Here is a 26,819-nt window from a genome sequence, read left to right as displayed (position 1 = left end):
GTCGCTGAAGGGAATTATGTTGCTGACCAGCCACAACGACTTGCTGTTGTCCACTGGATGGTGGGAGTGGTGGCATTCTGGAATGATGATGGTGAATATGATGATGTTGATTCGGCGTGGAAGTTGTTGTGTTTGCTGTTTGTGGGGGTTGAGGAGCATCATAGCGAGGCTCGGATTTCATTATGTCTACTACCATATCCAGAATAAAGGATAATAATAATGGAAGTAGTAGGCAGTGACAGGATGTTCAAACACGCTCACTATACTTCTTTTATTTCATATCTATTATTCATTCTTCAAGGGCTTTAAGAGCAAACAATGGGTTTACATGACATCTTATTCACTTTATAAAATACACAACATTTTGTTTCTTCCAACATGTATACTCAGGATATAAATATAGATATAAGATATTACATCAGGCCTTTAAAGGCTGCAAAAAGAGGAAAAAATCGATAGATGTTCACATTTCTTTCTTTTTTCAAAAGTGCACGGTTCAAAAATGAACTACACAGTATACATATGTAAAAATGCAAAAATGGTTGCCCCACTACTACTTTTAGTTTAATATATTTTGTTTATACAATTAATTATACCAAAGCTATTTTGTCAAATGATGTTATTTAGTATTCTATACTATGATATTCTACATATAAATATATCATTATTTGAGTAAATTATTTTACACATCGTTAAAAATGGTTCAAAAGAGGCTTTCTACAGGATATGGCGTCCTTCTTCAGCTTTCTAAACTAAAAAGAAAACTCCTGAAACGGGACAATCATGCACTATTACTTAGGTAATTCATAAAAAGTAAAAAAAACAACAACAACGTAATACTCAATGATTTCTATTGATGGAGAAAATATCCTTCATCCACTATAATATAACATTTTTTATCCCTATTAAATTAATAATAATTATAGGTATATATATATATTCTTTTAATAATATATTATTAAATGAGTATATATTCCAAATAATGAGTACTTTTTTCAGTCCAAATGACGTCGATATCATTTTTTATACAAAAAAGCCTCAACATGGGAAATAAATAATAATAAATTCAATTCTCTAACTGAAATATAATTTTCATTATTTGCAGTTTTCAAACGTGACCTCAAGTAATTAAACATTGGGTGCTTTTTGACATGACCGACTGTGCTTGTTGTATTATGTTGTATCATAGCACTTATGAACGCATTCAGTATCCCAGCTAGAGTACTATAATTGACATTATTAATGTTATAAATTATAATATACCAAGTGGTTCATACGACTGTGTCGAAATGACATTGACAGAATGGCTCCTCCTGACGTCATATCCCTTACAATATTTTGTTTGAACATGAAACGTACGTACATGTGTCAATTGGGAAGGATTCACTTCATAAAAGAATATAGACTCATAATTATAGATAGCATAGGTAAGTAAAAGGAACCAATATATTATGTGGAGGATTCAAGAGTACGGAGTACGGCCAGTACGATGCTAAAGTAAGTACTGAGTCCAATTTTCTTTGATGACGTAAGCATCAATGTAAACAACTCTACGGAACATGAATGAAATAAAATAATAAAAAGGTGATGGAATTAAATTGGAAAAAGTGAAGAACAAAAAAGAAAAGAGGAAGAGAAGTTTATTTTTGTCTTGGGGGGATGTCGACGTCGTCGCCCTGGATTCTGGAGAATCAATCCAGATCTGGAGGGTTTGGTATTGTCTCCGTGTGGGTCCATAAGGAGAATAAGTTCCGATTGGCGGTAAAGAAATGCCGTTTGGGAAAGAGTTTATCAACTAATTTGAGGTAATGACTTACCTTGGAACGAGGGAGGCTCACACTTTGCAGGAGTTCCATAGAATGGAATGAAAAAGCTGGTTTTAAAAGATGATTTTTTGGTATTAAGTAGTAAAAAAAAAAAGCCCGAATGTCTCTAAGGTAAGTCATTGCGTTTTGAAAGGGAGCAATGGATCAATGAAGTCGCGATTCTTGGACAATTGAATCACCCCAACGTGATCAAGTCTTTCCCTCCTCCGTCCGACTTCAAGGATAAGGAAGAGGACTCTTCCCTCCCACTACTTTTCATGGAATATTGCTCTGGAGGAGATCTACGAGCGACTTTAAATACATGTGAAAATGCCACCGGACTCCAAGAGGTTCAAGTCCTTGCTATTATATCTGATCTAACCTCTGCACTTGGATACCTACATAACAGACGCATCATTCATAGAGATCTGAAGCCGGGTAGTGTCTCTGACTAGCAAACTAGCATTTCATATTTTCATTGTGCCCTTTTATCTCCTTAGAAAATGTTGTCATTCATATCGAAAAAGGTCGTGTCATCTATAAACTTATTGATCTGGGCTATGCAAAGAAATTAGATCAAAGTTCCCTTGCTCAAACCATTGTGGGCACGCTTCAATATCTTGCTCCTGAGTTTTATATGGGTAATAAGTACACTAAGTCTGTGGACTATTGGAGTTTGGGTCTCATTACACATGAAATTGTTACGGGTGTTAGACCATTTCTACCAGATTATCCACCTGGGAAATGGATGGAAGTTGTCGAAAATAAAAATAGAGAGACGATTTGTATCCCTGAATTGAATGATGAAAGAGTAGAATTTTTCTTAGAGAATAATATTAGTGAATCTCTTCAACGGGATCTGGCTCAATGGCTTCAAAGTCTTCTTGAATGGGATGCCAATCTACGAGGGAAAAATGAGGTTTCAGAGGAGATAACTGTATTTTCTGAGCTTAATTCTATTTTGAATTGTTCACGTATAAAAATTGTGTTTTTGGACAATTCTCTCAATAAGATGGATTTTGTTGTTGAGAATGAGTCATCTGTTGACAGTCTTTGTGAAATTATTGAAAAAAGAGTCCATATACCTAAAATGTGCCAAATTCTATTAACGAGAAATGGTAATAGACTCTTATGTCTTGAGCCATTTTTAAAGGAGAAAGAGTTGGGACAACCACTTTGTGCTACTGTTTACGTTACCGACACTCGCATAATCACTGATATTAAAGAAAAAATTAGTTCATACGGTTTCATAATCCCTGATGCAGTCAAGAGTGCCTTAAAGTCTCCTAAAGAGAAGGTTGATTTCAAAACAAAAAGACGTATCTATGCTCATGGATATTATTTGTTGAGACAAGAGGAGGCAAATCACGAAAATAGTGTCGTGGGCACACGGATTCTAATTGTGCATCTATTAAATGAGTTAAAGATTTTGAATAATTCTAGTCAGGGACTTCTTAAACTTTTTGAGAAGGCTGTGTCGAAGTTTGATTTGTTTAAGGTATGTTATCCGCATAGATATGTTTCATTTTATTTGATATATTTTCTCTTAATTCATTCATTATCAATTAGGAATCGCTTAACTATGATATAGAAAAATACAAAGAGCAAGCAACGCGGAGACAACGAATAACATCTGCCAAAATTTACGACTCTTGGTCAAAGCCTGAACCAAACCTTGAGAAACAATTAAAATATATTCAAAAGATGTTGCATCATTTGAAAAAGAAATTATCAATATAAACCAGGAAATAAGAAATTTACAAAAGTCTTCATCTTTTAAAGTAGATTCTTGCCCAGACTTGAAGGAATTTTGTGCCAAAAGTCTCACTCTTTGTGAATCTCTAAAAAAAAATTCTCCTTCTAATGGACGTCCTTCAGAATCTTCAAACGTTGTTGAAATGGCTCGTCTCATTGTCATCTGTCTAAAACGTAGAGATGAAATTTTGAGAAAGCATTTCACTCTTCTTAACCAAATTTTAATCCATGTTAATGCAATCAGTAGTTTAATGCCTAAGATTGAAGTGTCAAAAAATCAGCTAGAAATATTTTTGATGGCAGTTTCAAAGAGTCAAAGAAAAAGACAGTCTGATGTTTGGAAGCTCCTTTCAGCTGCTCTTCAGCTATCTCCTGTGGATAATAGTTCAACTCCAAGCACGGCCTCACCATCTTCTTCAAGTGGAATGGGAATGTTTTCTCATGTTGATGAAACGTCACAACTGATTGGAGAAAATCGAATTTTACGATCAAATATGCAAAGGGCTTTAGATTCTGCCTCTGAGTCTTTAGATAAATTTAATCAATTGGTATAACTTGGTGCTCTACCTGTCTCATGCTTTGTTATGACTTGATGTATATACAATACTACAAAATATATAATGATATAATAAATATATTATTCATGGACGATATGTGAATTCCTCCAGTTTGATTTTACACGACATTGTTATTGATGATACTGTGTATATTCTTTCAGATTTCTATGGAGTATATGAACGGAAGTAATGGCCCTGAAGGTACATCTGAGGATTTTACTGAGACTGAATATGATGGGGATATGATGTATATCCCTCAAAACGAGTTTAAGCTAGTAAATAGTGTTGTTGGCGATGGAACGCATAAAGACAGAGAGATTGGTATTAGTACGCTTGCCTTTGATCAGCATGAAGAGTTATTATGGATGGGCTCAAGGAGTGGTCACGTTACTTCCTACTACGGCACACAGTTCCAAAAATACACCTCTTTTCAAGTTCATCCCAGAGATCATATCCGTAATATCACAACAACAGAACAGTCTGTACTTATCCTTACAAACACAACTCTTCGGGGCCAGCATCGTCGTGGTGTACCTCAGTTCAATTATTCTTCTAAAAATATGTAAGTCTCTGTCTAAATAATTTTTGTTGAAGTCACATAGTTACCGATTGCTAGGTATGTATATGTAGATAATATATTAACTAATTAATTGCAGGGTGGATATGCATAGTCTGATAGTTAATAATCGAACTCAACGCGTTTTAATGGGCGGAATGCAAGAAAGTCTTGTCGAATATGATATTGGATCTGGAAAGCAGGTTTCTGTCGTGAACACTGAGGGATCTTGTGCTCTTTTAAGAGAGCATCCTCGCTTCACATGTTGTGGAGATGTTCCCTGTGGTAAAATACAATTAAGGGATCCTAGATCGCTCGCATTGGCTCACTCACTAGATGCTCATACTGGGACTTTGTCTGACTTTGACGTTCATGGACATCACCTAATTACTTGTGGACAGTCCTTACGACATGGTATTGAACAAACGGATCGATTTTTAATGGTTTACGATATGAGAGTAAGTCATGCTTTAATATTAGTATGGGGAAGTTGTGTCTATTTTTTTATTATTTACCATTTAGATATTGAGAGCTATAAGTCCAATTCAAAGTATGGTAGTGCCTTATCACCTTCGATTTTTACAATCAATGACATCACAAATCGCAATCATGTCTGCCAACGGACAAGTTCAAATGGCAGATACTGCTTGCTTAGCTACCCCCAACCTATCAATGTTTCAAGTAGAGTTTAATCTAGAGGGTCTTAATACTATCTCTATGGATATCAGTCCCTCAAATCAGTGTCTTGCTTTTGGTGATACCGGAAATACTATTTACCTTTACTCTTCGTACGCCGATCCAGTATTAAATCCATATGCCAGAGCCACAGAATTTGCTGATCCTGTTGAACAACTTCCAGCAATGTCTATAGATGATGAATTTGCAGTCTACTCCTCTGTGCCTCGACCCCATTTACCGCCGGGAACTAATTCTTATTTATCTGATCTGTGGCCTGATAGATTTTGTAGAAATGCATTTCGTGATACTCCTGAAATTAATCCAGAAATTATCAGATCAATGAAAATTATTGGCACTGTGGGATATGCAAGAAATGTGACAAACATGAAAAGGAATCTCGTGGCTTATTCCAACGTTAAGAAACATGGTAGATGTGATAATCTTACCCCTTCCTCATCTTCTTCTTCATTTAATAATGGGAGAGATAAAAAAAATCATGATCATGATACTTTAAGTTTTTCTTTGATTCCGAAACGCTATCGCAAAGTGGTGGTCAAGTATTCTAAGCTGGGAGTAGAGGATTTTGATTTTGATCGCTATAACCGAACTGGCTTCTGTGGTTTAGAAGCTACACTTCCAAATGCCTACTCGAATTCAATGCTTCAAATTCTATATTTTATCGAAAATTTCCATAAAATGATATTAAATCATGTGTGTACCCGAGAGACATGTCTTGCCTGTGAATTATCCTTTCTCTTTCATATGATGAATCATTCCTCGGGTGCTCCTTGTCAGTCCTCTAACTTTTTGCGTTCATTAAGAACCATTCCAGAGGCCTCTGCACTTGGAATTGTTCTCTCTGGTGAACATGGAATAAAGAAATGTAATGTTCCCCGTCTCATTCAGTCATGGAATCGATTCATACTGCAACAAACTCATGTACAATGCAATTTACCTCCTCAACATAATAATAATAATAACAGTAAAAGTGTCGATAAAGAACCTTCTCATACTTCAAGTCCTTCAAGGAACGACAATATAATCATAGAATTTCACATCATTATTATATTTTATATATTCATCAATGAAAACGTTAATCGCAATTTTTATTTTACATTTGCTTTTGAATTTTGGTAATGATGGAAAAGATAATATATTAATGGGTGTAATTCTATCATTATATTCTGATACCTATATAGATCTAAGAATGACAGTGGGAATTCGCCTTCCATTGTGTCCGATCTCTTCGGTTTTAAACAAGACAAAATTAATTACTGCACAAGATGCAAGTCAAACGTAGCCTCCTCGGATCTACTGCAAGTAGTCAACATGGTCTACCCGGAACAGGCTTCTCCTGATTCTCCAGTCTTATACAAGTTTGAGAGGATTATTTGCTCCTCACTATGCCCCGAACAAACTACTCCTGCATGGTGTGATAAATGTAGGAAGTATCAACCAACCAACATAACGAGAGTTGTACGATCCCTCCCTAAAATACTCAACCTAAATGCAGGGTGTGACAACACTCAGGATATTAATTTTTGGAGAACGCAAATTGAGCTTACGTACAAGATGCATAAAAGCATGTTCCCAGATAATGAAGAAGACTCTCAAGGAAATAGTAATCTCGATCTTACTGAAAAAGATGCTAAACTAGCTCCTCCTGCAGATGGTATTAAACAATGTCGCTATGGTATTAATTGTAATCGGCTTCCAGACTGCAAGTTTTGGCATCCGGAGATTTATGATGACAAAGCTACGAATGCAGACTTTGGAGATCGTCTTTTTAACGAAAATATATCTTGGGTCCCCTTCAACTTCACGCTAAATCGACATGAAGATGGAACAATTTCTCATGATGTAAATGAGACTGATTCTCCTGTTGTCGAGTCTTTGACTTATGATTTATATGCAGTGTGTTGTAATATTGTTGAGCCATCTACAAATGAACATAGCAATCTTGTGGCGTGTATCAATATTGGTCCTTACTTTCACTCTAAAATAGCAAGTGCTGTAAGTCAATGGTATATTCTAAATGACTTTAGTATATCAACAATATCTCAACAAGAGGCTGTTTGGTTCAATCTCTCTTGGAAAGTTCCGTGTATCCTTGTATTTCAAAGTCGGTCAGAAGCTAAGAAGCAAATACCTTATATCAATCCCATTACAACCGTTGTATTTAACGAAGGACGATCTCTATCCACAAGAAGGGACGGCCAAAAAAGAATAGCATTTATTCCACTGGGTTCAGATGAAATGCCTGGGCCTGGAGATCTGACGGCCATTGATGCTGAGTTTGTGACTCTTAATCAAGAAGAATCTGAACTCAGATCAGATGGTAAAGTCTCTTTACTTAAAGCAGCTCATGTGTCTGTGGCTCGAATCACAGTTGTTCGTGGCAATGGTCCCCTGGAAGGGACTCCGTTCATTGATGATTATATATCGACTCAAGAGCAAGTCGTTGACTATGTCACGAAGTTTAGTGGGATTAAACCCGGAGATCTGGATGCCAACTCCTCCTCTAAGCACCTTACAACACTTAAGTCTACATATCTTAAACTCAGGTACTTGGTTGATATTGGAGTGATATTCGTGGGACATGGATTAAAGAACGATTTTAGAGTCATTAATATCGTGGTACCCCCCGAGCAAATTGTTGATACTGTGCATCTCTTTCATCTACCTCATAATCGTATGGTTTCTCTGAAATTTCTGGCCTGGTTCTTTCTCAAAATCAAAATCCAAGGAGACACACACGACTCCGTTGAAGATGCTGTCACGGCTCTCTCTTTATATAAAAAGTATCTGGAACTGAAAAAAGATCAACAATTCATAACTGCTCTGAATGCACTTTATGAAAAAGGCAAAGAACTCAATTGGAAAATACCCGAAGACGCTGCCTAGACAATAAGAAAAGTATTACATTCTGTAATTTATGGAACTTGCTACATAATATTATTATTCATAGTTATTAAAAAGTTATTAACTAGCTCTTTCATCTAGATGTAGAAGAAGAAAAAAAAGTGAAGTCAAAATTTGGCAATGAAAAGTGTGTATGGTGATAAATAATTAATCAAGGAATGTTAATAATAATAACTTTCATGGTACAAATGGTACAAATATACATACATATTTTAAAAAAATATATTTTTCTATAAAAATACAAAAAGCAAAACTAAAAAAAAAAAAAAAAAAAAAACAATTTTAAGAGTCGCATTTACATACAAACTATAAAAAAAAGAAAATATAAGCAATATCTGTACGTAGATGCCTTGAAACTTAGTGTGTCTTATTTTTTCTCTGTATACATACTTAACATAATACGAGTAACCACTACTCTTTTTTTTACTCAAGCTCTTTTCGCTGTCATTTTTTGAAGTACTAAATAATCATGCTCTATATTTAAAAAATAATAATAATAACATTTATCACATAAGATTCTGTAATTTATAGTCGATAATAATTATTTATTCGAATTAAACCATTATTTCAAAATCTTTACGTATCGTTTTACTATTGCCATGAGTTTTTAGGCGTCGATGCACAGACAAACTTTGCTTGATTAATGTATAAGATAACTCTTCAAGTAATCATCAATGTTACTCTTAGTTTTTCATGAGGTCATATATATACTTAATGTGATAAATAATGTACTCTCATCAAGAATGAAATAATTATTGATGAAAATCGCGTGTGTTTAAGGCATGTTAAAAAATCAACGTTGTAACCATGACAAATTAAAGAATGTTTTGGACGAGAGCAGCTTAGCTGTATTGACGTTTCATTAGATCAGGTGTGACAAATGGGAAGGACATAAACGTGGTTATTGGCAAAAATTACTACGATGTCGATCTTCAATTCTACTCTGAGTCCAACAAGGACTTACAAATATAACTCTGCAACAAATCTTTAAGGTTACTCTCAGCCTTTTATGAGCACACACGAATGTTCAATCATATCTTTGAATGTAGTAGGAAAAAAAGTTCACAACTCAGGAGCTAAATAATAATGAAAACAGCTAAAGAAAAAAAAAATCATTTTTTGGTATACTAATTCCAAAAAAAAGGTACAGCAAAAAATACACACAATTTACACCACTAGAAAAAATAATATAATGGAATAGGACCGAGTTTTTGTAGTTGCTAGATAAATATATGTTTTCCTAAGCTGTTCATGATATTCTTGAGGAGATAACATGTAAACCATAGAGTGTAACCCCGAATGTGTTTGTTCATAAATGACGGAGAGTAACGCTGATGAGTTATAAGTCCTTGTTAGACTCTTGAGTATAATTTAAGATTGACATCAGAGTAATTCCTGCTATTATCATTGCTAGATACGGAGTGGGGATTTTGTTTATTTCCTTTATCTCATAGCTAGTTTAAGGAAACGTTATAACAGCTAAGCTGCCCTCCTCCAAAGCTTTCTTTAAACTGTCAGGGCTACCATGTTTATCTTTAAAAAATAATTTTCTTAGAGATCAAAAACTCTGGGAGCCCACCACGGAAGATTTTACCCCATAAACTAAAAAAGGTTTGACCCTCTGAAATTACTTATGTCATTTAGAACATTGATTTTTTTGTCAGCCTGACCCCCCTCCTGATGGGTCTAGCCTCCGGAAGGTTTATTTGAACCATAAATTATATGGACAAAAATTACAACAATGTACATAAAGTATTATGTCAGGACATTATAAAAACCAAGATTGACAGAAAAATCCGTTAGGAAACTTGAGGTCAGACCCCTCCCCACCCCTCACAATGTATCCCGAAAAACTATAAAAATATCAGTCGTACACGTGTTATGGTATAACCTTGAATTTAATTAACCTTGGTGTACATCCGTGCCTGTATTCTAAGGCACTGATGTATACATGTAGTCAGGGGGAGGGGGTATGGTATGGAGTATCAGAGTCGGGAAAAATAGGATGTGTTTTAATTTTTGTAATTCATATTGTGTCTTTAAAAAAATATAAATGAAGGCATTTTGAAAAAATAAACATATATTAAAGATATAAATAATAATTTTACTAAAAAAATCATTCAACTAAATATCCACATAGTCTAGAAAAAGGGGAACAAAATCAGGTGATTGCTTCCCAAGGTAGTTATATATTGCAATTTTACCAAAAACTACGGTGTATTTTCTCAGAATTTCAAAAAATCATATCTTCTGAACTTGGGGTTCTACTTCAATAAACAGAGAATTTCTGAAAAATATATTTACAGATTATTTTTATATTAGCTCTTTTTTATATTATGCATAAAAGGGTTACGCTGTGTTGCTTGGGCCAAAGGGGAACAGAAAATTACATAGACAATGGTGTATTATATTTATTCTTAATATTTAAACCCCTTCCGAGCGGGCAAGCGTTAAGATAATATAACACCTGTATATTATACAAAGTGTACTATTTGAATTAAAAAAAGTGTTATAAACTTTAAATAACATTGTATGCATCAAAACATAAGAATAAATTGTCAAATTAAAATTTGAGAAGAAAATAGCAAAAACTATTTTGGACTAATTTTGTGAAAATAGCAATAATTATCTAACAAAATGTTCCGAATATTTAAAAAAAGTTTAAATCTATACTTTTATGTACAAAATACCTCGTTTTGTTGCATTTCTTTTGAAAATTTGAAAATTGACGTTTGATGAAAAAATTGAAAAATTATTCAGAAAATGACAGATATTTGAGTAAAACAGCAGTGTTATGCATCCAATTTATGTATAAACGGATCTCCAAACCAATTTCTACAAAATTTATTTTAGCGACAAATCCAGTACTTAATTAGAAATCTATTCTTTACACCTGAAAAAAAAAAAACGAAACTGCAATTTTCACCGATTTCTTATTTTGACCAAAACTTTTTGATTTTGAATAAATTTAGAAAACATTTAAATTCCTATAGTAGTTATTTGAGACGCAAGTCACTTTTTGATTTATAATTTAACCTCTTATCTAGTCTCTTTGGGCTCCAAAAGCAATTTTTGTTTTTTGGGTAAAGAATAAGACCATTTTATTTGAACACCCCTCCCCCCACCCCGGAGAGACTGCAGGGTTGGGCTGAAGGGACTTTAGTCCCCCCTCAAATTAAGGAATATTTCCTTTTTAGTAAAAAAATTTAATATTTGGAATTTAATTTTTGAATTTTTTTTCCAAAAAACTTAATTTCCTGATGTGATTATCACTGATAATCACATCAGTATTTTAAACAATGATACCATGTGTCTTTCTCCCCCCTGTCTCCTCGCACACGTTTTTCTCTACAATATTATCAACTATAATAATATGATACTAAAAAAAAGAAACCATAAATCAACGTGGTATCCCTGACGATTTTAAGAAAGTTTGGGAGAAAAACAGCTTAGCTGTCATGTCATTTCTTTAAATTAGCAGCTATGAGTTATAGGAAATAAAAATCTAACTTCGTATCTATCAATGGTATAGGTAGGAATTACTCCGACTACAACTTAAAACTCTCCAACAAATCCTCAGTGCTACTCCGTATCTTTCAAGCACTGGAGATTATTTTACCCATATTGTTTTATTCAAGAATAAAATAACAATTACAGGGGCGTCCACAGGGGGTGGGCTGGAGGGGTAGTTGCCAATTCCCGACAAATATCAAAATTTCCAAAAAATTTAATTCTTCAAAAAAATATTCAATGGGGAAATTATTGAAATTATTTTTTCAAGAAAAAATTATTTTTTAATAAATATCAATAGAGTTCTGAATTTTTTTCCAAAAAATGCAATTTATTATGAATAGATATAAATTTTGAATTTTTTTGTGAGCAGCTGAGGATTTTTTAGTAATTTTTTTTATAAAAATTTAATATTAGAAATTAAATTTTTGATTTTTTTTCCAAAAAATTTAATTTTTGATTTTTTTTTCCAAAAAATTTAATTTTTAATTTTTTTTGTAAATTCCAATGGCTTTTCGAAATTTTTTTCGAACAAAATCCAGAAACCAATCCCCCCTCCAAAAGAAAAAAATATATATATGTATGTATAATCCTGCAGTCACCCCTGAATTATGACAACCTTGGAAAATAAAAAATACGTTTTCGAGTTGCAACTACAACTCTTCCATTCTGAAATTATTTACTGCAACTTTTTAGTCACATTATTATATTTTGCAGATTTATTTGTTTGTTTTTAAAAATATTTTTTTTTTACTTAAGAATATTCTCTAGCCTTCAACCTCAAAAATTTCTTTCTGAAATACTGTGGGTTCGGTATTTGTGAAGGGTAAAGTTTGTTTCCGCTTTTTAGGACTGCTCAGACCCAGATCGCACCTAGACCATGGCATTTCAAAAATTTAGATCCGAGGGATTTTACGAATAATGTAACTGAGATATTTGAAATTTCCCAAAATCTTGGTATAAAAAGATAGAGGGATCCTTACTTTATATTTATGACCACAAAAAAATTACTGCGCAGTTTCAAATCTCGTCTGGTCTTATTTTTTATAACACTCAATATTAGGACTATGGAAAAACTTTTAACTTCGCTATACACACTTTCGTGGATTTTCCCAGCATTCGAGTTCTAAAACAATACATAACCTTAAACGTAAAGGGACTGGAGGACGCAGAATCAAAATTCAGGAAAGCATTGGTTTTGTTTGAACATTCAAACGTAAGGGATACTCAGGAAAGACAAAAGGCGTTGGAATAAGATTTTTTGAATTCTAAAGCTCTTATTCCCAGCAAAAATATTAATTATGGACCCTTAGCTGCTCAGGAGGTGTTGTCATCTTAGCTATTGAAAAATATACTACCTTCTCTTTGAGGGTTCTGAACACCTCTGGATCTGCATGGAGATATGGGGCTGATGTTATTAGGTATTACCCTTCGATGTCTACAAAATATTTATACTTTCATTCATCTATTTCTTATGTTATTTGTGCATATAAAATGAAAACCTCAATAAACAAAAAATAAAAAAACCCAGTTTAACACAGTTTTTTATTCGAAATTTCCCATTAATTCCATGAATTAGTTTTGATTCCTTAAAATTCCTATGGAAATATCATATATTTGAAAATTCCAGGAATTTTACAGCCTTAAATAGTGATAACAGATACCAAGGTTAATAAAGGGTAGGACAAAAGTATCGCTACCATTCTGATTTCCTATAACTTTGTTTAAAAATAAGATAAGTAAGTTTAATTTTCATGAAAAGTTTATTTGGTCTTTGATATATTTTTCCGTTATAATTGGAAAATTATATCTGCTAAATGGTGACCACGATTAGAAAATAGACAAAAATCTTCAATTCCACGAGACAGCCTTAGGATTGCATTACTGTACTCAACTCGTTGATCATGATCTCTCGGTATAAATTATGACAACCAGGTTAACGTTTTCTTTGGGGTGTGGCATGGAGCAGAGTCTTTTTGAACCTCCAGACTCTTCCAGTTCCTTCCTGACAAACAAAAGACCTGTTTAGGTTTAAGAAGTTTTCAAAATATTGTCTCCTCTGGCGTGGATCACAACAAGGACACTCTCCCTTTTGCAGGATTGTGAAATAAATATTTCGTTGATTCGTTAAAACAAAACTAAATTGTCCTTCCTGTGCATGCGCTCAAAGTGTTTTGTTAATCAACGGCCGTAGTTGGCAAACTACCAGATAATTTCAGGCCATTTTTCTTTTTGGAGGGAAAAGTACAGCAGTATGCTAAGAAATTTGCAATACTATTGCTATGTGATCATGATATTTTATTATCAGATATAATTTTTCCCCAATTATTTTCATTATATTGGAGTAATAAACGTTGTTGTGTGGAATTCGAATTAGCTCATATAAAGCTGTGAATATTCCCCCCCAACTATTATTGCACTCGAGTGTTTTTTTTTTTTAAGAAACTCAAAAATACTTGAGCAGTAAAATTCAGGTCGCAGCTCATCACTAAAAATTATTACATATTTTGGAAGAATTGACTATAACTACCAGTTAATTTTGGGTCCTTTCCTCCCTATTTCTTGTAAGACAAAAGGTTGCAATATAGAATGAAGGTACCGACGTGGATTGAAACTTGTGAATTTAACTTGATTAATAATTGAGCCAATCCATACCCAACGAGATAATATAAATAGAGCTAGTTAAAGACGCATTTTAGTTATACGTGACAAATGAAGTCTCTTAAATGATAATATTAATAATTCACTCCTGATAATACAAAAGTCTTGTTATTTCACACCTACTCACCTCCAGTCTTTCAAACCATGACATCCAAGGTGGAAGAGGAGGAAGAAGAAAATATTCGAAGACTCCGGGAGTCTCTCACCCATTTCTTCTTAAGGGATGTAAAGAAATGGTATGAGTTGATATTTGATCTCATAAAACTCTTTGTTCTCTCAGTTGTGTTATATCATTTTGGAGTTGAGCGCTATAGAGTCACTTCCTACTATACTTTTAATGAAAATGCCTTACAAAATATATTTTTCCCTACTGGGCAAGTCCTGAAGGAATTTGATTTAAGGCCACGGGAAGTGGGTATATTAGCAGTTACAGACATACGACAAATAACCAAGATCATTGACTATATCATAATAACATTGGATGAATTGGATGAGTATAGTTTATACTACTCCAAAGGATCAAATGCCTCCATTTGTCTGAGTAGAGAGAATACAACATGTAATGTATTGGGTAAGGTTTGACCTTTTGCCACATCAAAAAATAACAATATGTAACTTCTTTTTTTAGACAATACTAAGGGATTTGCCTCTCAGAAATGGCTTCAAATTCATTTTTCCTTCATCCCAATGAAAAATGCAAATCTTGAATACATTTCCTTAAATTTCTATGTCAAAGCTAGAGTAGGGGGGTGCTCAAAGACCGATTTTCAAAGTGATTGTTCTCTTTGACAATTCTCACCATGATGGAATGATGCCATTGAATTTGAAAATTGATTATGAGCCCTCCATTTTCTCGCTTCCACCTTTGAAGAACGAACGGGATCAGCACTGGATCTGTCTTTTTTCGGTAATTATGTCTCTGGTTTCTTTACTAAGAGGAGTATGGAAAGTATACAATGGAGTTTTCCTCGGAATAATGACGAAAAAGATTTTTGAGAGAAAATTCAAATGGAAAATGGAGTTTTATGAGAAATGTGCATTTCTCCATTTAAGGTGAGTAACAATAGGGGTTAACCAAATCCACAGTCATTTCAAAATGTCATGCTTCGTGATTTGTGTTTTATTTAAATCGTGACTTGTGTATTAGCTACTTTTTGAGTACTAAATGATATTTTTCAATAGTAAAAAATTAATCTAAATTGAAAGTATATTTTAATTTTTAGCCCTAATACAAATTTTTATTATATTTTATTGCAACCAACAAAAAATATGCGAAAATCACGAAAAATATCCGAGGGACTACTTCTTTATTGGATAGATCCAAACTTTTAATAAACGATTTTGTTTAGTTTTTAGGATAGATAAAGTCTTCATTGTACATAATTGAGGGAGTATCCATCTTTCTAATATTCATTGAAAAATAAGTCCCCAGCGTCAGTATCACAATCCCCTTCTAACATCGTACAAGATAATGTATTATTCTAATAGGAATCTAAATAAAGGTTTCATTGATAGTTTGGGACTCTGCTCTAGAGAAGAATAAACTTCCTTTGAAGACAAAAGATGTTCATTACATTAGGAATTAATAAATATCCAAGAATTCAAGATTTTAGTTTTGAAAGACTCACTAAATACTGACAACTCAATGCATCTTGAACCAAAAACTCGATAATTCCGATTAGTAGTTCAAAAATGTTAAAACCTTGAAATTACCTAGTATATATTATTATAGACGGAACGGAAGATATACGAAATAAAGGGGCGTCTGCAAGGGGTGGACTAGAGGGGCTTTAACCCCTCCCAAATTAAGAAATTTTTGCATTTGATTAGAATTTTTTTTTGGGCAGGATGAAAAAATTTAGGCGAAAATAAAGAAAAAATTTAATTAATATTTGATTCTTTTTCGAAAAAAGTTTAATTTTTTTGTGAATAACTGTGAATTTTGAAAAAAAAATTGATATTTTGGAATTTATTTTCCAAATTTTTTTATTTTTAATAAATATAAATCGATTTTTGAAATTAAAAAAATTGAATTTTTTGTGAATAGCTATGGTTTTTTGGATTTTTTTTGTAAAAAAATCCAAAATCCAAGCCCCCGCTAAAGAAGTATAATCCTGTGGACTCGATTGAGCGAAATATTTGTTTGTTCATGCCCTATTATCTAACCTTTATTTTTTCGTAGGGGGTGACAGTATTCAATTAAGTAATACACAAATAATTAAACAACCTCACCCGACAACCATCTCTTTGACATTCACCAATATAATATAAATTAGAAAGAGAAACCTCCCTCATAAGCTGGGAGCACAAATCTCGAGATTCTTTTTTCGGTTATCCATACTACCAACACCACTCGAAAAAAGAATAGATTGCATATTGATGTAGTATATCAATTCCTAGGATTCCTTCAATATTCGCACAACGAGTGTGGGGGGGGTGGGGAGATGATTGATGAATGTTCAAGAGGTGGTTGTCTAGCTACAATTAAGTAAACAAACCTCAACCCCTATTGCCTATTATCATTCTTGGAGTTGTATTATTTCCTCACAACACGGCACCACTCTCTGAAGCCTTGATTACAAACTTTTAACTAATATATGTAATTAATATTCTTAAACTTATAAGTTTTCATCTTCTTTATTGCAGCAACATATTTTTAATTTTTGGATGTATTCTAAATATCCTCGGATGCTATTACATCATTGATCTTCGATTATCTCGCGTGATTGATCCTAAGAAATGGGATTTTGGAGCCGTCATGATGTCCCTCACTTACTTCTCCTCCATTTTTCATCTCACCACCTATATGGAGCGAAACAAACCAAACATTCTTCTCATGACCATTAAATACTCTCTACCTAAATTTATCAGATTTTTAGCTCCGGCATCCTGCGTTTATTTTGCTTTTGTTTTGACGGCCTGGATCGTTATTGGTCCCTATCATCCCAAGTTTCGAGAAATTGAAAAAACCTCAGAGTCTCTTTTCTCTCTTATTAATGGGGATGACATGTTTCCAACGTTTACTTCCTTGTCCAGACTAGCAAGTCCTCTCATCATCGTGTTCTCCAAACTCTTTCTTTATTTCTTCATTATTCTATTTATATATCTACTTCTGAGTATCACAATCTCTATATCATCAACTACTTTTGAACATATTAGTAAAAAGTATGAAGAGGATCCGGATTGGAGAATAAAGGAAATGAGAAATCAGCGGCTTCATGCTTTTTATATGGACAATTGTCAAGATGAAGTTAAAAAATACTAGGGGAATGGAATCTTCTTTAATTCGAATCCTGAATTGTCTTCCTAGGTATTTCCTATGATATGTATAAAGCAATAGACTTCTATATTAATTACATATAGCTTAAAATTTATATTTGTAGGTACATACAACGACCAACGGAAATACGGTACATATATTATTGTCGCCCAGGGTTATTTTATATTCTAAAATTTATAACGGGATCTTGTTTCTATAGTCCTTAACTTTCATTTCCTTAGATGATAGAAAATTTAAAAATCGGTTACTAATAATATGCTTGTCAAGTTTAAATAAATTAAAATTTTCTATTATAGGGATGGTTTAAACTTTATTTTAAGATCTTGGATGATTTTGAGGATAGCTAATGACTAATTAATTATTTCGATTCACGTTCCGTTTTCATGAAATTAACTTTAACAGATTGTAATATTATATTTTTATGATGTAGGTAGTAGTTAGTTTAAATAAATGAGTGATGTGATATAAAAATTTTTATTCAATAAATAAAGTACATTTGCATATAATGAATTTGAGTCTACATATTCATACGTAATGTAACCAATTTTCCAAAAAATATTCCTGTACTGACTATAAATCTTTTTTGTATATTATTTCAATCCCGTTAACCCCCAAGATGTGTAAAGTTGCTTGCTTCTTCAATCATGCACTTGTGCTTAGTCTAAATAAAAACCTCAAAAAAAGCCATATGAGGGAAAACAATGAAGAAATGGAACTGGATATGCTATTTTTCTCTGAGACATCGTCAATTAAGTTGTTGGCTTCTAATATAGGATCGTCTAATGAATCAACAGATGATAAAGGATCTTCAACCTTTACTTCATTTGAGGAAGGTGTAGGATTTCCTTCACCAATCCTCGCAGAAGCAAAATCCACCGAATATTCTCTACACCAAACAGAGATCCATTTCAAATCCCATGTCTCAACCCCTTGTGGCATCTTCAAAAGAATATCCTGGAAGGGAGGGAATGAATAAAAAATGATATATATGAATCATAATCATGAATCATATATCCTTACCTCATTGCTAAAAGCTCCTAGTCGTGATTCAGAGTTTGGAGTGGGATAGTTTATTTTCACTCCGTAATTGGAACCAGGATCGCCCCACTTACCCACATAAAAGAATGCATCAGGTCCTTGACCATTGTAGTTAAATCCACGGATTTGTAGAGTCTTTCCGTCTAAGATATGAATATCTCCAGATATATCGTACTTATGGACATGATCCGTGAGTGATCCGACAAAGCCGGCAGATGAACTATGAAGTAATTGTGCCAAGACAAACAAAAGGAATAACATGTTGTTGAATTAAGGACTTGAGACTAACTGATTATATTTTATATTTTCTCCATATATATTATATATACTAGCCATAGGTATTATCATTCATATGTATATATTTCACCAGGAAAGAAAGTATTGACGGAGGAAGACCGGAGGGAATAGTAGTACAAGACAACCAGGTTAATGAGCGCTGTTAGTTTTAAGAAAATTTCTGTTTTCTTAGTTAGAAGAAGTAATACAACTCCTTTCGATTCAATATACAATGTATATAAGTGTGTTACCATCTCAGAGTAACTTATCATTATCAATGGGTTAAATTCCTCTGGAGTAATAATTACCCATGTTGGTTCTGTCTTCAGGGATTTTTTATAGACTGATCTATAACCCACAACATTTCAGTCAAGATCGCCATTTGAAACTGTGGACCAAAATTCCCTTCCCTAAAAAAAACGTTAAGCATAACAATAATGTCTTTTTTTGTGAGACTGATCAAAATCAATTTTATTGATATATTGAATTCTAATACGAGACCGATCCAGACCAAACTTGAACCGAATTAGTTTGGTCTTACTATAAAATTGTATAAGTCTCCGACCGGTTTAAGATCTTCAGACCAAAAGCCAGCACTAATATTTGCCTAACAGGAATACTAAATCCTTCTTCTCTCCTGCTTTATGCCAGGACCCAACATTCGAAAAAATAAATAATAATCCAAATATAAATCAAGTCAACCCATAAATTGCATGTATGAGGTTTAAATACACGCCCGATACTTGATTAGAAGGGGGGTTTACATATTTGATAAACTTTCTCGTAATAACGGGAGTTTCTTTCATCCTTTAGATATTGTCTGGACGAAAAGGAAATCAGTAGTCACTCAGGATGAAATTGTGTCAGGCTTTTAAAGAATGTTTTCTATGTGAAAACAGGATATTTTGTCCTTAATTATGGCAGTTTCTGAAGTTACTCTTTCTCATGTAATTTGTTTGATATAATATTGCCAAATTTTTTGGGAAGACACCTTACAGAATAAAATCAAATCTATATTTGATGAAAATTCCTGCTGCAATACTATGTAACAGGGATTTCCATCCACGACGTTATTCGAATATAATAAAATAGAATGTTTAATCATTTCCCAGGAATTGCAATGATCAATTTGTCATTATTTAATTATCGCTTCTGACTATAAAATTCAAAATATGGACTTGTCATTAGAGGATAAACTTATCAGTAGGAGGGAGGGGGCTGGAGGGACTGTAGCCCCTCCCCCCTCCCCCCAAAAAAGAAGGAATTTTTGAAATTTTTACCGTTTTGAAAATAAAAATTAGAATGAATAAAAAAAAGGAAAAATTTTTTAAGGATTTTTTTGTAAAAATAGGTAATTCTGTAATATCGTATATCACAAGTCCAGCAGGGGCTTGGAAAACTAGTATAAAAGGGGACTCAGTTTATAATGTATTAGTGTTTGGGGGTCTTGACAAAGTGAAGTTTGAGTTTGGCTTAAGACATATTATTATAGTTCTCATATTATAGGACCCCGACAAGCTTAGTAGCGGACTTAGATCCATAATCTACCCAACATCTTCCTCTTGTACTTACACTGTCTGATGCCTTAAACCCCTTTTTCAGATAACATAAGAACCCCTTAGCTATTTGAAACTCAGATACATCTACATCACCCTAGCAAAGTTAAAAAACCGCTGCAATCGCACACAAAAAAAAACAACTCAGAAAATTGACTTAATGATTAAAGTTAATTTATTTTTTATAATATATATTTTATTTTCTTGATATATTCTATATAGGAACAAAAGCACAAGAACCGAGACCGATAATCAATATATTGCGGCCTCGGTTCAACTTTGTTGGCTCCGGTTCTAGTGGTTCAAGAACTGGAACCGTTTGAATCGCTAGACCGCTATGGGCACAACCTTTTATAATTAACATAACATTTTATCTTTTATAATTAGAGTAACACGAATGGGAATCATAAGTATATTTTACTACTACATGAAAAAGGGGGTCCACAGGCTGTGGGATGGAGCCCCCCCCTTAAATTAATGATTTTTTGCTTATTAATAGAAAGTTTAATATTTGAATTTTTTTCAAAAACTTAAATATTTGAAATTTTTTCCCCAAAAATGTGCATCTGTGGACATAAAATTTAATTATATGAAATAATGAACAAAAAAAGAAGAAAGAGCAGACGCAACAACCGTTTTTTCTTTTCTTTTTTTTAAATAGTGTTTTCATTACAAACTACTCAACTCTAATCATAACTGCCCTCGAAAAACACTTCTGCTGAAATATAAGCTCAATTGTCGATGATCTGTCAAAAACAAGATCTAATCAAACACTGATTGCCGAAAAATAGGGAGTTTCTAAATTACTTATATACAAAAGCATCCAAAAATTGTGGTGCTTTTGTATATACTGGATATAGTCCACTTTTAATCCAAAAAAACAAAAAAAAAACTGCCTTTATCCGGATTTAACAGTTTATGCTCTATCATAGTTCTATTTTTTTTTTTTTTTTTTGTTTTGTTGGACTTTTTTGGAAAAAAAAAAATTAAAATATTTTATATTTTGTATAAAAATTCCCAAAATACGTAGTTATTCCCAAAAAATTAAAAAATTTAATTTTTGTAAAAAACAAATTAATATATTAAATTAAATTTTTTGGACAAAAAAAATTTAAAAATTCAATTAAATTTCAAATAATAAATTTTCTAAAAAAAAAAAATCCTTAGTTTGGTTTGTGCTATTTTTTTCTCTTTCATAACATGGAAAAGTGATAAATAGTTACATACCAGCAATAAATAAGAATCCAAATCGCAAATTAAACATAATTTTCCGGATGCCACCTGTTTCATTCTCATTGGACAATAAAGAAGGTTTATGAAGAGACGAAGGCCATCGTTCTATTGCTATTTCAGATTTCTCTAAATGTACTGAGCTTTGCAGTTTCCTCGCTCTCTCCAACGACTCAACCTTCTTCCGTTGCCATTTTTTCCTGAAACCGATCTATGTCATTGTAAATGTTCTTTAGATTCACTGATAGTCGATGGAGGTACTCTCCTCAAAGTAACGCTTTTTATTACATAGTCACAGGTCACTCTTATATCGATGTGGCCCTTTCGTCTAATTTTAGAGATATTTAGACGACACATTTCTATATACGTTATTATTGAAAACATTTACAGTATGAACCATAAATGATATAAAGTATATAATTCACAGTAAGTTATAATAAAAATCAATTACAGTAATGAAATCTATTAGGATATTTACTTATGCCGTTAATTTCATTTTATGGATCAATAAGGCTCTTAATTGATCTTTTTAGAAATTAAATTACCTTCCTAATTCTAGACATACCGCATAATTATTTTTTTTCAAATACTTAAGCGTACAATTTTGTAAGGAATAAACTCATTTTTTTGTGATTTTTTCATTTTCAAAAGTGGACTCAAATGTAAAAATATTCAAAAAATTCTCGAAAACCAAAATTCGATACGAAAAAACTAATTATAGATTCGAGATTTGCACCTTAAGTACTGAAAAGATTGATATTAGAATTCAAGATTTGAGAAAAAGTAAAATCTTGTTGAATTGAGCTCATAATCCAAGACTCACCATTCATAATAAATTTGAATCCTTTTTTAATAATCTTCTCACTATCATTTCAATTTTTTTACTGCATATAAATAACCTTTTATGTCCTTTTTATCACAAAGGTTCTTAACGAATAGCTCATGTTTAAAAAAAGAAAATTATAATTAACATCTTATATATATATCTGAACTAAAAAATATATATTGGTTCGTTGGAATGACTCTTTTGAGATTCTGAAATTGGTTAATTGAGTTAGAAGATTATGAACCGCTGTTTTATCAGGAGTATTTCATTTCAGAGGGACGTGATTTTTTTGGAAGAGACCAAAAACTTTGTAGAAAATTATAGAGTTACCATTTGTGGGGTTACACCTGAATTTTAAACAAATAACCTTTTTTTAGAAAATGATTCTTTGAAAAATAAATTTCTAATCTGTTTTCCCGTTGAGATTTTTGCTAGAAGACGATAATTTTTTGGGATTACGACAAAGACTCCCCGATTTGGGTGTGAGTGTTCAAACCCCTCCAGCCCACCCCCTGCGGATGCCCCTGTTTATTGAGTAAAACTAGGGTGATCAAATTTGATTTTTTTATAAAGTGGGCACATTTATTAGTTAAACAATTATTAGAATTCATAGTCAAGTAAAATTTTAATACGCCAAGTACTCCAGCAACTTAAACTCCCAGTTGTAGGTATACCTAGCCTTACATTATAGACACAGTTGGAATCCCAAGCCCCGAGTTGTTTGGCGTCCTTTCGCGACTAAAAAACACCAATTCATCTAATATCCTCAGAGACGGCATCCACTAAAGTCCCGGTTGATATCACAACCCACGGATTGTTTTGCGTGGTGTTTTTTTTCAGTTATAAACATATTTGGACTTGGTCGTGGGTTCTAACCCGTTTGTTAGTCGCGTTGGCACGCAACACAACCTGTGCGTCGGGATATCAACCGGGGCTATAGTGGATTCCGTCTCTGATAATATTACATGAATTGCCAGTGGGTTCTATTGTGTCTTGACGAGGTTGAAGAGACAGACTATTTATACAAATGAATCCAGGAGAACCAAGAGAATTGAGGGGAGGAAAGACGTGGAGGAATAAAACAAGGCTTGTTTAATAGGAACTATTATATTCTTATTAATACAAAACACTACTCTGATATATATATATATATATATACGAGACAATACAATAAATAAGAGGGAAGGAGACATGAATACATTACAGATTCTAACCCGTTTATTTATCGTAATGGCACGTAAGATAACTCGTGCGCCGGGATATGAACCTAGGTTACAATGGATGGCGTTTATGACTGTAATACATGAATTGACGGAGGGTGATGACTCTTAATCAACCCCTGTGGACATGCTGCATATCCCATGGGCCGAGCATCAATTTGCGTCCCTGGAATGGGCCTCAATGATTTTGACTCAATGACTGTTCAGTTATTATTCACATAAACTAGTTATTTTGTATATTAACAGATTTCTTAGTTTAACTACAACATATATATATTAACATTCGCAGGATCTCTTATGTTATCAGTGATCAGTTGCTCAACTGCTCTGTAAGAACAGTATTTCCATCGAAATGGGCCAAACAATCATCTCAAAAATCTCTATTTTGTAAATATTTGATTATTCCTTTGAACCATAATTGTTCCTTTAAAATGTTAATGAATTGTTGATAGAACAATGTACTGCTTATATAAAAAGTTCTTGGATGAAGCACCCCCCTACAATTTAAAAAAATAAAATGTATTGAGATTATAATAAAATATTGATTTGACCAAAAAACCTCAAACTTTTTGTAGATATGCTTAGTTTGATTATGATAAGTAAAATGACAAACTTTTATTTAATTATGCGTTTATTTTATAATAAATAAGTAATGGGTCAGAATCCATAAAAAACAATATAATAACGAAGAGTGTTTTTACTAATAGCTGATGCGATGAATTAATTATATATTTTCTATTATTTAAATAATTGTTGTTTCCCAAATTTCTTGATCTTTTAAAAGACGGTGAAAGTGTAATCTTGATACATCTATTGTTTTGTAATCATTCTCTATGATATATTCTGACAACGCTTTTGCAACAGCAGGAGCAAGCGACAAACCTTCAAATAGTCGTTAAATTTCATAATTACGTTTAAGTGTCTATACTATATACAATAATTACCTTGACCAGAAAATCCTGTTGCAAATAATACACTACCCTGATACGGATGGGGTCCAATAATAGGGTTGTGATCATGCAGATTCATATCATATATCGTTGACCAAGCGTCCGTGATCTAATTATGAGAATGATTAAGTCAATAAATCTGCTATAAAAAAACAACAGTATTTACCTTGGTATTTTTAGATAGATGCGGTATTCTGTTAACCAAATAAGGCCATATATGTTCATCAAAATAATCTAAATCAACATCAAGATTATCATTTTCTTTTGGCTCCAATGATTTATTAGGAGGACTTCGCCCAACTAAAAAGTCTCCAAAATATCCATTTCGTCGAAAAAATACGCCAGATGGATCAACAACCATTGGAGTATCAAGTCCAGGACCACCTCTATTACCTTCTACATGACAGTTATAAATATAACGCTTTTTAGGAACCACGGGTAATGGCACACTCAATACACCAGAACCTGCACCAATACCAGCCAAATAGGCTAAATGTCCAGATTCTGCTCCTCCAGCGATTACAAACTGTGAGCTATGAATAGGAAAAACATCTCCGTCGGTGAGTTCGACATGAACTTCTGATACTCTATTGAACATTCTCCGCTTTTCATCTTCCCATGTATCCGCGCTATCCTTGTGGATTTCTGTTTCATCAAGTCTGGAGAAGAAAAGAAGATATCGATACAAAAACACTACGTGAAATTAAAAATGAATACACACTGTGAAACCATGTTATGAACTTCTCCATGAATGAAATCTGCTCCAAGATCAATACATTTGATTTTTAAAGCTTGAAGCAAAGACTTGGAGTCAATAAACCCTTCATTCTCCATTCCAAGACTGCCTATAGCAATTCCGTCAGTATTTATCCAAGGAAACATATCCTTTATTTTTCGAGCACTTAGTAATTCCGACTTTGCACCATAGGATCTATCATTATATTAAGAATATTAAAAAAATTGTGTGAATCAATTATTGAGTAAACTTTACATCTGCATTCTATGATTTGCTTCCATTTGAGAAGCTCCCTCCTCTGATGCAAGATACAGATATGAATGAGGTTGGTAATGAACGGTAGGCAAATGTTGACCATTAATGAACAGAAATTTATCCAAATGTCTATAAAAGTCCGCACTTTGAAGAGACATTAACACATTTTCAGGAGTCGAAAATTGTTGTCGAATCCCTCCAACTGAGAGAACCGTAGGAGTATTCCGGTACTAAATAGAATTATATTATATAATTAAAACTAATGAGAAAATATGAATAATCGTACATCTAAATCACGCTCTATTATAGCCAGTTGAAAGCCTTTAGGTAGAAAAGTTAGGATCTCATAAGCAACCAAGCATCCCATAATCCCACCACCAACGATAATAATATCGTAAAATGCTCGGAATCCTGGTTTATAGAATCGAGTTTTGGGTTTAGAACTTAATTGATCAAGAGCACGATTGATTCCATGTATAGGACGTACTGTACCATATGAGCTCTCAAAAGGTTTTTCAAATTGATTTTTGATGAGAGAATATTGAGGATTACGAGGTGTTGTGATAATATGTCCAGTATCCCTATCAATACCCATGATGACTTTATCATTTTCGTATAGATCATCCAAGAAGCTATTGAAATTATCACTATTTGATGTTTTGATATAGGGATCATCTCTGGGATGTAGACGCTGAAGGGAATTCTATGAAGAATATATCGATTGAGATATTATCATATAAATTATTATAATATAAAATTAACCTTATGTTTAATTAATTAATAATAATTGATTAGAGCTATACCTTTGGTTTTAATACTCGTTGAGGTGGAGGATGAGTAAGTGATGACGAGGGTATAAGATTGGATAAGGAAGACTCCGGTATTTTAAGGCGAATTTGAATAGTTCTTCGAAGAAATTTTTGGAGACGAAACATATTTTGTTTTTTTATGTTTACTTCTGATTTGACAATGTGGTTTGACAAACGGAACTTCTGAAACAAATTCTGA

At 33.1% G+C, this 26,819-nt stretch overlaps 5 protein-coding genes and 1 non-coding gene across 10 annotated transcripts; 4 read left to right on the top strand and 2 right to left on the bottom strand.

Annotated features, from left to right (window-relative positions):
- The first annotated feature begins 1,281 nt into the window (after positions 1 to 1,281).
- On the top strand, positions 1,282 to 4,279 carry LOC121126301 (I-kappaB kinase beta). Of its 2 annotated transcripts, XM_071891746.1 has the most exons (5): positions 1,282 to 1,497; positions 1,585 to 1,805; positions 1,960 to 2,243; positions 2,306 to 3,303; positions 3,375 to 4,279. In XM_071891746.1, the coding sequence occupies exons 2-5, from the start codon at positions 1,660 to 1,662 to the stop codon at positions 3,543 to 3,545; spliced, it is 1,599 nt and encodes a 532-aa protein (XP_071747847.1). In that variant the 5' UTR covers positions 1,282 to 1,497; positions 1,585 to 1,659; the 3' UTR covers positions 3,546 to 4,279. The 2 variants fall into 2 exon arrangements, with proteins under 2 accessions (XP_071747847.1, XP_040577575.2); XM_040721641.2 differs by having other exon boundaries at positions 1,295 to 1,805.
- Positions 4,255 to 8,553, top strand: LOC121126282 (PAN2-PAN3 deadenylation complex catalytic subunit PAN2). The gene is made up of 3 exons (XM_071891743.1): positions 4,255 to 4,679; positions 4,774 to 5,131; positions 5,196 to 8,553. Exons 1-3 carry the CDS (start codon positions 4,255 to 4,257, stop codon positions 6,486 to 6,488), a joined length of 2,076 nt encoding a protein of 691 aa, XP_071747844.1. The 3' UTR covers positions 6,489 to 8,553.
- LOC139904746 (PAN2-PAN3 deadenylation complex catalytic subunit PAN2-like) lies at positions 6,681 to 8,846 on the top strand. The gene has a single exon (XM_071891753.1). The coding sequence runs from the start codon at positions 6,681 to 6,683 to the stop codon at positions 8,253 to 8,255; it is 1,575 nt and encodes a 524-aa protein (XP_071747854.1). The 3' UTR covers positions 8,256 to 8,846.
- A 5,665-nt stretch (positions 8,847 to 14,511) lies between these two features.
- LOC121126267 (uncharacterized) lies at positions 14,512 to 18,173 on the top strand. Of its 4 annotated transcripts, none has more exons than XR_005866877.2 (5): positions 14,512 to 15,015; positions 15,073 to 15,497; positions 17,091 to 17,754; positions 17,828 to 17,854; positions 18,021 to 18,173. It is a non-coding gene; the product is annotated as an uncharacterized protein (transcript). The 4 variants fall into 4 exon arrangements; XR_005866879.2 differs by having other exon boundaries at positions 17,091 to 17,770; XR_011782210.1 differs by lacking the exon at positions 18,021 to 18,173 and having other exon boundaries at positions 17,828 to 18,017.
- Positions 18,174 to 18,184: 11 nt separating this feature from the next.
- Positions 18,185 to 19,070, bottom strand: LOC121126262 (protein Skeletor, isoforms B/C). Its single transcript, XM_040721584.1, has 2 exons — positions 18,745 to 19,070; positions 18,185 to 18,678 (listed from the first exon to the last, which is right to left on the bottom strand). The coding sequence occupies exons 1-2, from the start codon at positions 19,021 to 19,023 to the stop codon at positions 18,367 to 18,369; spliced, it is 591 nt and encodes a 196-aa protein (XP_040577518.1). The 5' UTR covers positions 19,024 to 19,070; the 3' UTR covers positions 18,185 to 18,366.
- A 5,413-nt stretch (positions 19,071 to 24,483) lies between these two features.
- On the bottom strand, positions 24,484 to 26,805 carry LOC121126224 (FAD-dependent oxidoreductase domain-containing protein 1). The gene is made up of 7 exons (XM_040721545.2): positions 26,615 to 26,805; positions 26,098 to 26,514; positions 25,812 to 26,041; positions 25,542 to 25,751; positions 24,987 to 25,479; positions 24,815 to 24,929; positions 24,484 to 24,752 (listed from the first exon to the last, which is right to left on the bottom strand). Exons 1-7 carry the CDS (start codon positions 26,744 to 26,746, stop codon positions 24,613 to 24,615), a joined length of 1,737 nt encoding a protein of 578 aa, XP_040577479.1. The 5' UTR covers positions 26,747 to 26,805; the 3' UTR covers positions 24,484 to 24,612.
- Between the last annotated feature and the right edge of the window lie 14 nt (positions 26,806 to 26,819).

The sequence above is a fragment of the Lepeophtheirus salmonis genome, chromosome 1, assembly GCF_016086655.4.
Source record: "Lepeophtheirus salmonis chromosome 1, UVic_Lsal_1.4, whole genome shotgun sequence".
Taxonomy (NCBI): Eukaryota; Metazoa; Arthropoda; class Copepoda; order Siphonostomatoida; family Caligidae; genus Lepeophtheirus; species Lepeophtheirus salmonis.
This window is presented reverse-complemented; position numbering and strand designations above follow the sequence as displayed.

What these genes read in the sequence shown, in the direction of transcription:
- LOC121126262 (XM_040721584.1), bottom strand. Translation starts at nt 19,023, where the DNA reads ATGTTATTCCTTTTGTTTGTCTTGGCACAATTACTTCATAGTTCATCT. An exon ending in TAGGAGCTTTTAGCAATGAG is followed by an intron (nt 18,679 to 18,744) that starts GTAAGGATATAT and finishes CCTCCCTTCCAG; the next exon opens with GATATTCTTTTGAAGATGCC.
- LOC139904746 (XM_071891753.1), top strand. Translation starts at nt 6,681, where the DNA reads ATGGTCTACCCGGAACAGGCTTCTCCTGATTCTCCAGTCTTATACAAG.
- LOC121126282 (XM_071891743.1), top strand. Translation starts at nt 4,255, where the DNA reads ATGATACTGTGTATATTCTTTCAGATTTCTATGGAGTATATGAACGGA. An exon ending in AATTATTCTTCTAAAAATAT is followed by an intron (nt 4,680 to 4,773) that starts GTAAGTCTCTGT and finishes AATTAATTGCAG; the next exon opens with GGTGGATATGCATAGTCTGA. An exon ending in TAATGGTTTACGATATGAGA is followed by an intron (nt 5,132 to 5,195) that starts GTAAGTCATGCT and finishes TTTACCATTTAG; the next exon opens with ATATTGAGAGCTATAAGTCC.
- LOC121126301 (XM_071891746.1), top strand. Translation starts at nt 1,660, where the DNA reads ATGTCGACGTCGTCGCCCTGGATTCTGGAGAATCAATCCAGATCTGGA. An exon ending in TCATAGAGATCTGAAGCCGG is followed by an intron (nt 2,244 to 2,305) that starts GTAGTGTCTCTG and finishes TTATCTCCTTAG; the next exon opens with AAAATGTTGTCATTCATATC. An exon ending in CGAAGTTTGATTTGTTTAAG is followed by an intron (nt 3,304 to 3,374) that starts GTATGTTATCCG and finishes ATTATCAATTAG; the next exon opens with GAATCGCTTAACTATGATAT.
- LOC121126224 (XM_040721545.2), bottom strand. Translation starts at nt 26,746, where the DNA reads ATGTTTCGTCTCCAAAAATTTCTTCGAAGAACTATTCAAATTCGCCTT. An exon ending in GCAAATCATAGAATGCAGAT is followed by an intron (nt 25,752 to 25,811) that starts GTAAAGTTTACT and finishes ATATAATGATAG; the next exon opens with ATCCTATGGTGCAAAGTCGG. An exon ending in GTTCATAACATGGTTTCACA is followed by an intron (nt 25,480 to 25,541) that starts GTGTGTATTCAT and finishes TTTCTTCTCCAG; the next exon opens with ACTTGATGAAACAGAAATCC.